The sequence below is a fragment of the Typha latifolia genome, chromosome 15 (genome assembly GCF_019914945.1).
Source record: "Typha latifolia isolate L0001 chromosome 15, TyphaL0001v2, whole genome shotgun sequence".
Lineage (NCBI taxonomy): Eukaryota > Viridiplantae > Streptophyta > Magnoliopsida > Poales > Typhaceae > Typha > Typha latifolia.
In genome coordinates this window covers 4,231,679-4,242,802 of record NC_133100.1, presented here as the reverse complement: position 1 = coordinate 4,242,802, position 11,124 = coordinate 4,231,679, and the positions used below count along the sequence as shown (strand labels likewise).

At 36.7% G+C, this 11,124-nt stretch overlaps 1 protein-coding gene across 3 annotated transcripts in view; it reads right to left on the bottom strand.

Moving 5' to 3' along the window:
- Positions 1-10,500, bottom strand: part of LOC140801884 (protein ALWAYS EARLY 3-like) — a 39,595-nt gene extending 29,095 nt beyond the window's left edge. For all 3 annotated transcript variants that reach the window (XM_073157238.1, XM_073157240.1, XM_073157239.1), the window contains exons 1-5: positions 10,361-10,500; positions 9,899-10,019; positions 7,315-7,413; positions 6,980-7,042; positions 244-321 (exon numbers count right to left, since the gene is read on the bottom strand). In XM_073157238.1, the coding sequence (XP_073013339.1) occupies positions 244-321; positions 6,980-7,042; positions 7,315-7,413; positions 9,899-10,003 (345 nt within the window). In that variant the 5' untranslated portion in view covers positions 10,004-10,019; positions 10,361-10,500. The remainder of the gene's footprint in view (positions 1-243; positions 322-6,979; positions 7,043-7,314; positions 7,414-9,898; positions 10,020-10,360) is intronic.
- Between the last annotated feature and the right edge of the window lie 624 nt (positions 10,501-11,124).

The following is an 11,124-nucleotide window of genomic DNA, read 5'->3' as shown; positions in this document are numbered from 1 at the left end:
GAGTTTGAAGTCTATGTATGCAAAATTAAATTTAGAAGGGCATAGATGCAAGTAAGTAGCTTTTGAGGGGTATACCTACAAAAAACTATATTTTTTTTACTTTGTTCATCAATCAGTGAACATGAAACATATATAGACTAGTAGATGTATCAACAGAATTATTTTTGAAGTCATAAAGAACTAAAAAGCATAGGAAATCACAGTAGTTTAGAAATTAAATTGGAAATAGATGAACAATCTCACCAGAATATTGTAGTGATCAGTCATCATTGCAATTAGTCCAGCTGCAGTAGCTGTTCCTTCTGGAAGGGATAAATAAGCCTGAAATTGCACACTAACCTAAGAATCACAACCATCACATCAAATATAGCATATAAGGAAAAGTACTTATGGGCACATTTCTCTTTAAGAAGTACATAAGGTTACAAGAACTCATCTCAAAATGATCTATCCTAAAGCAGAAAATATTAATAAATAAGCAGTATGGGGCTTCAAGAAAGAATGACAGTTATCCGAACAAAGAATGTAGTCCAAACTGTACTATCAGAAGGCCAAATCACAGAGAGAAAGTAAAGAATCATCATGATGAGGCAATATCTAAACTAGAGTAGACAAGCTGACCACTGAAATAATGATTCTTTTTATTTTTTTTCCACTGCTGTGTAAGAACAAAGGGATAGTAACAGATTTTAAGAGGGATAATAACATTTAAACACTCTTAAACTATTGCTTTTTTTTTCACATAGAATTCTTATTTATTTTTTGTCGCACATTAGCACCCTCAACTATGTAAAAATTTCCAAATACCTCTTTCATTAGTTGCCTATTTGATTTCTTTATTAAGAAAATGTCATTTGGTTGTCACGTCATCAATTATAGGCACTTTGAAGAGCATTTTACCCTTGCCTTAGATGAAAGAAGAGAAAAGTTGAGAGAAAGATAGTCAAAATAAATCAAGGGCTATTTGTTAAAACAGTGATAGTTTAAGGGGGTCTAGGGCTAATATATTGAAGTTTTAGTCTGCCTGGTTTAAGTTGTCAACGTAAGAGTATAAGACAAAATTTACTGAATGAGTTGCATTGTACCAAACGCTCAAATTATGTTTAAGACTAGTGCTACAAAACTGAAAATTGCAATTAATGGTGTGAAACCATAAAATTGAATTCCATACTCTTTGTTTTTCATGCTATAAAAAATAGGCCACTGTTATCAAGAACTTCTCAAATCAGCAACAAAGTTAACAAAAAGTTCTTTCTTCAATCTGCAAACTATGGAGGCACCAAGTTTAGATGTAGATATAAGGGTGGCAAATATTGACCCAACCCGATAACCTGGCTCTTAATTGGGTTTTTGTTTAGTTTAATCGAGTTCGGATCATATTCAGGTTGATGTCAATGACCCGTTTTAACCCGTTTGACCCGTTTGAGTATACGGGTCAGGTCAGGTCAGGTCAACTCGCCAACCCACAACTTAGTAATATATATATAAATAAAACTTCTAACTTACCCTATCTCACACTCTCACCATCTCACCTAGCCACCTCCACCAAATTATAATCCTTCCCTCTCCACCATCGTCCTCTCCCCTACACTATCTCTCACTCTCCATAACTAGCAACCACCCTCCCCAATGCTACCTCTCACTCTTCTCTCCAGTAACATCTCTGCTCTCCCCTCCTCCCTCAGCTATCTCTCACTACCCTCCTCCCTCCCTTCCGCTACCTCTCACTCTCATCTTCAGCGGTTCATCAAGAGCAACCTCCTCTCCAGCGAGATCCCCCTCCTCACCTCCCTCTGCTACCTTTCACTCTCCTCCTACCGCCTCTTCGGCCACATTTACCAAGTCCTTCCTCGCCACTCCCACCTCATCCTCCTCGACAGATCCAGAGATCTAGGGGACGCTAGACGAACAGCCTCCCACCCTCCCCTCCTCTCTCCACTACCTTTAACTCTCCTCTAACTGCCTCACTGTCTCTAATCGCATCGATCGCCTCTCCCGCCTCATCTTCCTTAACAAATTTGAAGCTCGCTGCCACGGGAGCCAACTCCTAGAACCTCACCGCCGCCAATACCTCAATCTCTGTCGCCGCTTCGCCAACTCCAACGATGTCTCCACTGCTGGAAGCCAAGCTAATTAAATTTTTTTACTAAATAATGTCATAATATTGTAAATCTGCTGGATTTGTGTAATTTGTGATTTATTTTTTTGTTACTCTGGTTAGGAAATTAAAAATATATTCTAAATTTTTTGTTGTATTAAGTTTATATAATAATCTTGTAAACATGTAAATCATGTCTTCGTAAATGGGTGAATCGTGTTGTTTTAATCAGTTAATTGTGTCGTGTGTGTCGTGTAAATGGGTTGTATAACAATACAACTCGTTTATTAAATGGGTAGTGTCGAGTTAAATGGGTTGTATAAAAAATATAACTCGTTTAATAAATGGGTCGTGTAGTGTTACATGTTTAATAAACAGGTCGTGTTCGTGTTTAGAAAATTTGACCTATTTAATAAACGGGTCGTGTTTGTGTTTGTACTATCTTGACCCAACTCGAACCCGACTAATCCGACCTGGTTGCCACCCTATGTAGATATAGAAATCTTGCCTACAATCTCCATTTTGAATCTTTGATGCCCCCAACAAGATTATTTGTTGAGACATTTCACGGTTCATGACAATGCAGTAGCAATTTTTCAAATAAATGGGCTTTAAATATAGAGAAAGAAGGAAAACAGAATAGATTTGAGGAAGTAAGGACAGTAGAATATGATTTGTAAGAAAAGAGGGCTGCAGTGCAAAGATAAAACAAGACTACAGTGGAGAAGAAACTGGCTGCAATAGGAGAAAACAAGGCTACAGTGATAAAGGAAATAGAGTTATACCAGGGAAGAAAGAGGACGCTGATGGTGGTTAAGGAAGGCTCTAGTGGGGAAGAAGAGAGAGATGCAGTTTAAAGACCTGAAGTGTTCCTATAGCATGATAGGGATGATAGAAACTCAAAGTATAGGAAGGGTTTATCACCATCTATCATATTAGCACAGTTTTGACTTGGGCTGATCTAATACATATTCCTATAGAATAAGCTTGCCTCCTAGCTCTCAGATGACCAAGCACCACTAGAGCCACAACAATTACATTGTGCCTCCTACCTATCAATCCATAAGCCACATGTACTCACAGTCAAAGATTTCCATGGTAGAAGGCATTGAGCGTGCCGATTGCTGAATTAGTGTGTACTTGGCATATTAAATAGTCTTGATGACCAATGATGGCACCGCATTTGGCACAGGAGCACACCCTTAGGGGTGGCAAATATTGGACCTGACTCAATAACTCAATACAATAACCCGACTCTTAATCGGATTTGGGTTTAGTCTAATCGGATTCGGGTCATAATTAGGTCAACTTGCCTAACCCAATTAATAATCAGGTCGTGTTCGAGTTTATACCAGTGACTTGTTTTAACCCATTTAACTCGTTTAAGTATGTAAGTTGGATCGGGTCGTGTTTGGGTTTATCACAGTGACTTGTTTTGACCCGTTTAACTCGTTTAAGTATACAGATTGGATCGAGTCGGGTCAACCCACCAACCCATTAGTATATATAAACTAAATTCTAACCTAACCTACCCTACCTCACTCTCTCACTATCTCACACAACCACCTCTTTGGCTCTTTCCCATCACTATCTCCACCCTTGTAATCTCCCATAAGTCACAACTGACAACCAACTCTTCAACCACGCTCCCACCCTCCACTCCTCCCTTTGCCACTTCTCACTCTCCTGCAATGTCATTCCCAAAAGGTCAAAATTAGAAGCAAGAATAAGTAGGAAACTGCCCCTTTTCTACTTCTCTTCCTATCCATGTTTTCTTCCGTTGGTTCTTGTGGTAGGGGGGCTTTCCTTCCTTTAGAGATAGCTAGATAGGTAGATAGATGTTAGATCATCCCCGGTGCTCTAGAGATGGAATCTGGAGATGGGTTCATCGCCGGCAAAGTTCCCGCATAGATCCCAAGTGGCTCATCGATCTGAAGCAGCTCTTTATTGGTCCGAGGATTGGAAAATATGCCCATGCGAAGGCCTACGAGGGCAAGTAAGTTTTCTTTTCCTTGCACTGGTCTCCACCGCTTGCCCCAATTCATTGTTTTTATCTAGTTTCTTTTCTCCTCTTTTAATTTCCTATGCATTATTTGTTGGTTGGCATTATAAATAGGTATAAGAATCAGAATGTTGCTATCAAGATTGTGCACAGAGGGGACATCCCTGAGGAAGTAGGAAAGAGAGAATCCAGATTTGTGAGAGAAGTCGCCATGCTCTCTAGAGTCCAGCACAATAACCTTTCAAGGTCAATTTGCCACAATTTTTTCTTCTTTCTTTTCAATTTGTTTTTGAATTATTAACTTCTATCCTCCTAGTTTAATTTGATATTCTAACCATCATGTTCGCCATCAGCTGCCATGAGAGCTAGAGCTGGACTCCATCACCATGGAGGTTTGCTCTCGAAGCCTCGCCGTCATGGCAGCCAGATCTGAGACTCCATCACCATGGAGGTCCCCTCCCAACGCCTCGCCGCCGTTGATGTCTCGATATCTCCGCCATCACTTCACCGACTCCGACAACACCTCCATCGCCAAAAGCCGGTGTCTTCATTCTACTAGATTTGTTACTAAATATTGTCGTAATATTGCTATAATATTGTTACTAAATATTGCCTAATTCTATTAGATTTGTGTATTTGTTTCTTTTTTTGTTAGTTTGGTTAGAAAATGATGTATATATTCTAAATATTGTTGAATTAAGGTTTTATAGTAAACTTGTAACAAGTGAACTAGGTTAAATGGGTGAATCATGTCGTGTAAATAGGTTAATCGTTTTGTGTAAACGAGTTAACCGTGTTGTATAAAGAATACAACCCATTTATTAAATGGGTTAATTGAGTCATGTCGTGTTACCTGTTTAAATAACTGGTCGTATTCGTATTTAGAAATTTGACCCGTTTAATAAATAGGTTGTGTTAGTATTTGTACTATCTTGACCCGACCCAATTGCCAACCCTATACCCCCGTGTCAAGCCATGACGACCGACACGGATTGCGTGAGATTTGAAACGAATTTTATTAATTTAAAATGAGTTTTATTGATCTGAAATGGATCCAATAGAGTGGTAAACCTAAATTATTCTATGCAACCCTTTTTTTATCATGTAACAAACATGATATATCAAACAAAGTCTTTGATCCTCCATATTATTCTACGTTCAATTAGGTACTAGTTTTAATTATTAAACTATTGTCAATTAATGATTGTATTCAATCATATTATGTGTTGAACGATTGTTATATCTTTAATAAAATAAATTATTTTCAAAACTAATAATTTTTTTATATGTCAAATTTATAAAATTAGAGAAATTAATCTCTATAAATAATATATAACGTATTATTAGTAACAAGATTAATATTTACTATTTAAATTAGCAAACTAAAAACTGGTAAATCATTTAAAAAAATATGCGGGTAAACGGATATCCGATATCGATATCCGAATCCGAAAAATATGTCCGACCCGTATCCGAATCCGTATCCGAATTTTTTTCAAAAATTCTATCTATATCCGAATCCGTATCCGAATCGGATAGAAATTTTTTATCCGAATTGGGTCGGAATTAATCCGACCCGTTTTCACCCTTAGGCACGCCCCTATGTGCCACTAGCACGCATTTAAAATATTTTTAATAAACTTTTTATAATATTTAAATGTTTTTCGGTCTTTGATATGTCAATCTTTAGTTTTTAGTTTAAATATATGTATTAAAAGTTTAAAACCTACATTATAATATTTTATTTTTAGTTTATTTTTGTAAATAACATATTTTATTAAAGATAAAACAACAGTTTAAATATAAATATTATTTAACACATACTATGATTGAAGACATTCATTAAAATTAATATCTATGATTGAACACTCCATAATATAATTGAACACATAATATTAAACGATAATAGTTTAATAATTAAAATTAATATCTAGTTGAACGTAAAATAACAATGAGAATCAAATACTTCATTTGTCGGCACAAGAATAACACGAGAATGTTTCATTAAACACTGATAGTATTGCTCATTGTAACGTCTCACATAGTCTTTATACAAATAGAAATTTTATAATTCTTCTATGATATGATATGACATGAATATTAAACATGTACGGAAATGAATGACACCGACACCGGCACAGGCACAAACACACTATAAACATATATAGATTGTAGATATAGAATATAATAATAGTGTTCTGGCTTCGATGGGTGTGATTGATATGATGGTAATTATGAACTTATATCATCCCATGGGTGCACCTCTCCTAATATCTTACTATCTAGAAACTCATGTCTTTTGTAAAAATAATACATCTCTAAAAAGATTGTGTAACAAGGACGCATGTCTCATCTCCATTATCATCGCCACCGGACTTAGTCTCGTTATTATCACCATCATCATCACCATCACCATCACCATCACCATCACCATCATCATTATCATCTCTAGTCTCATTATCATCAGATTTATCCAAGCCTTCTAAATGATCAATTAATCAGTTGATTTGATAATGACCAATGAAAATAGAAAAAAAATTTAAAAAAATGGCTCCACATGGCACAATGACTAGCACGGGGCCGTGTCAAACGGCACATGGCCGTGCCAGCAGGTGAGAAAAAGGTCTAGTAAACATAAGCGGCGATGCGAGAGAAAGATACAATAAAAAGATAGTATAGAAAAACTGATTTGAGTGTCTCAGCTATAATACATATTCTCATATTTGAATACTATATCCCTCATTAATACATTTATCTAAGGATCATTCCAGCAACCTTGTATTTTTGCAAGCTAGAAATTGGGAAAAAGCATCATTTCATATAAATTGCAAAAGGTCATCTTGATGAATGCAAATGAAATAATCAAAGTATATGTTTACCTTATTCATATTGTAAAGAGCCTCCACCATTTCTGTCGATCTGTTACGTATGGCAGCAGCCACCTAGAAATCCAAATGAAGCACAACTTAAATGTCAAGAATTCAGTGACCTTTTTATTACTTTTCAAGAAATGTACAGGAATCTGACTAAATCAAGTCCCAAATGAGTTTCTTCGAAAAGAAGGGGAAAAAGAAAAGCAAACCCAACAGAGATGACTTTTTAAGTGTGTGATTATATGTATAGACATTCATATTTTCTGTTAAGTGATCAGAATCTCAACCCAAAACATAAAAACTCTCAAAAAAGAGCAAGGAGAAGAAGTAAAATGGAAAACCTTTCTCCAATCTTTCCCATACTTGCGGTAAGCTTCATAAAAACGCTCAAGCTCTTCTTTGCTCCACTGAGAACCTAGCATGTCGGACAATTTCTTCTTCTGCAAAGGGTTATTTTAAAAAGTTTATCATGTGATATCAAGCGACATGAATCATAATCAAATACCAGTAGAAATATTCTCATCTGCACTATTGTGTGAGAATTCTAGCAGCTAATTCAAAATTTTCAACATCATATGACAAACACATCCAGAATTACTACATAATATAATTCATGTTACTACATAATATAATTCATGTCAATCTATTGATCAGCAACACAAATATGAATTGCTTAAACTCAACCAACAGTGACCATTTAAAAGGGTTATAGGAAAGTAGTATGCATAGTAAAAGGTATGTCATAAAATATTGTCCTTTTCAAGGAGGAACTGTACTTTCATTTATCCATACAATTAGTTTGGAAGCAAAGAGGAAAGCATAAATCTAAAATTTATGTTTTACATTCAGATTTCTGAAAGGATCGTCACTTATTTATAAGGTGAAACCGATCTCACTACCTTCTTAAACATCAAATTCCACATGTTTCTGGTTCTCCAATAGTCTTTCTCATCCTTATAAATAGGATGAAGTTGTTGCTTAGTTTGCTTACTTTAGATTAATAAAAGCTTGGACGTTTGCATAGAACAAAGTCAGAAGAACCATACCAACCCAAAGAAGTGTAAACCAATAGTGTTTCAGGTGAAAAAATTAAAGTACAATATTACAATATCTATAGATACAGAGGTAGTTCCTCAAAGGTGAATTGGGAGGAATGGGTTTCAGTAGTGAAATTGGCTAGTGATAAAGTACAAGGTGGCAGACTGAGTTTTAGCATTTCTTGTTAATTAATGAGATACTCATTGGATCAGGAATATTGATTTACCGGCATTAAATCTTAAAGGGATTCATTATATGGCTACCAGATAATCAGCAATAACCGGAGCTTGTTTAGTATGGATGAGAATTTATCGAACGCCAATGAAGTCTATGACTGCAATGATGCAATGAGTGCATGATCCCTTTCGCACCAATGCAGCATTACCAACCACTAATTATTGTTCTTTTCACTAGTTATCACAGTATTTAGGATGTGATACAGTACTTCAAGATCATTGCACCGGTGGCATGTAGTCATGGACATATTGATGGGTGGCCAACGAGAAACATTGACATCTGGCACACTAGCCGTGGAGAGACGCATTGCCATTCATACTGGCACACTTTTATGTGGGATTGTTCACCACTAATTGACCTAACTTGTTTATGCAAAGGATACATTTATGGTTCCAAAACCAGAATGTTGATACTTAATAGTTGAAATGTTAATTACTTTTGGCATGCCACGTGAATTGGAGATCAGAGCTAACACCTTCTATTTCAATATAATTATCAGTACTCCCAAAGGAAATCATAGTTTTGAATTTTTAGAATTTCTATAGAGGAGTTGCTCAATGGCATCTTTGTTAGCCTAGACAGCTGCATTTATTTTCCAATCATGAAGTCCCTCCCATTGGTGAGGCTCTTTCACCATTGCCGTGGACAGCCTCATGAAGAATGTTGCCAAATTACAACATCCTACACATTCATCAAAGACATGCTTGGGCGGCGCCCATCGAGAAGTTTCAAATTAGCTCTCATTGTGAAACTTTTGTTTAGCTTGCCACCAGCATTAAGCTATACATGAAAGGCATTCTCTTCTTATATCACCTCGCAGATGGTCCCACTATGAAGTAATTAACTACTGACTGGCTTTTTCTCTTTGGCCCTCTATTTAAAGAATACTACAAATAAAATGGTTGATCATGTGTTCCATAAGTGTGCATGTTCCACGACTTAAAAGCACTAGAGAAAGGATCAGGGATGTGAGAAATAGACCTTCCACCCCACCTAGGGAAGGGCATCGGTAGGCAGGCCATTGCTTTTTAACTTATCTTGCCTTTAGCCCCTCCTCTTAGTCTATTATGATATCATTTCTCTGTACATAAATCAGTTTGGAAATAAGTCTTTCTTATGTCAGGGAACATGTAGAAGTAGAATTGAGTGCACATTTTGGACGGGCAAGACATAAATCTCAGTCATTTAATAGAAGCTCCGGTAGAATGAAATAGGAGGATATTTAAGAAATAGGCACTGTAGAGTGACAGAAGATGGTTTCACCCATGAACAACAATACCATCTAGAGGAGTTACCGCTCGTATTTCCCTCCTAAGTGTCAATTGACATCATATACCCAGAAATAGGAGGATATTCAAGAAATAGGCACTAAAAGAATTTGTCTAGAGTTGGCACACATTTTCCCCTCGACTGTCCAATTCACTTAATATCATTGTTTTTTTTTTAACTATAACTTACTTCATGTTGAAATTTAACTGGGTGCACCCCACTTTCTAGGAAAGGAATACATGCAATCATGAATCTTGACAAACATTTCAATGCGCTACAAACATATTATTGAGGAATAAAAATGATAAAGCAATTAAAATAGAAATGAATATGCTCTACCAAGCACAGGAAGAAAAGTAAAGCAATTAAGAAGATACTTACTCGCATCCTACTTTTATTTGCAGTTGTTGCATCCTTATCAGGCCAGTCTTCACTAAACTTGGCAAAGCGCTTGTTCACATTTCTCGATTTTCTTGTTGTAGCCATTTAAAAATCCCTTCCACTTTGAAAAAAAATTAAAAAAGTAAAAGATTAAAAAAAAAAAGAATGCATGGAGATCATAGCTTAGTACTTTCCAGAAACTCTATAAGGCAAGTAGACCAAGATGCAACGGAGGAGGGCAGGAGGATAGGGATTTGAAAATTACTATTTGATGGATGAAATGTCATGTTGAACTTAAAGAGATTATTTGGAAAACGAACAATGCAGTGGGAAAGGGTTCTATAGCAGCGAGGAGAAATGGAGAGGAGAGGGGGGAGAGAGAGAGGGGGGGGGGGGGAGGGGAGGGAGAGAGAAATTAAATATTAAAAAACCTAACCAAAGAAAGAAAAAAGAACACCTCACCTAGCCGGATAACTCCTCACCGGAGATTGATATCACCGGAAAACTACTCGCCTTCGTTGCTGTAGTTTACCGTCGCTTGCCGTCGCCCGATCGGAAGGGGATGGGAAGCGTCGGGGTATAAAGAGAGACGGAAGGTGAGAAGAGAGCGTGGGAGAGACGACGGGAAATTTATCCATGGGTTTCGGATTCGGGTCGGCTCCGACCCGATAGTGTACGTGAGTTTCGGCCAACCTGATTCTTATCCAAAAATCAGAGTATTAACTTTAGTCACATAGACGATCAGCCTGATTCCTACCCATAATCAGACTAATTTTTACGATCAAGAATGCTTCTTTTTCAAACCCTTTTGGGCCATTTTCACCGTAAACCAAATGTATTTATAATTTTATTTTATTATCCAATTTAAATTTTTTGTAGCTTCCCTAAACTTTTAAAAAAGTACCAAAATGCCCTTACACTGATTTTGAGGATATCTTCAATTGTATAAGTTTTTATTTAAATATAAATTTTCATCATACCACCAGTAGGATTGTCAAGGTTGACGAGCAGCTCAAGCTTAGCTCGAGCTCGGCTCGGCTGAAGCTCGAGTCTGGCTTGGCTTTGAGCCGAGTCCGTAGAGAGTTATGAGTAAAAAGCTCAGTGAATAGACTTTATCCCGAATTAGTGATGCCACATAGAGAGTAAATAATATATTTGATAATATAAATCCGAAAGAGCATCATGTCATAAATGAGTATATGAATGTATTCTCAATAATAAATAAA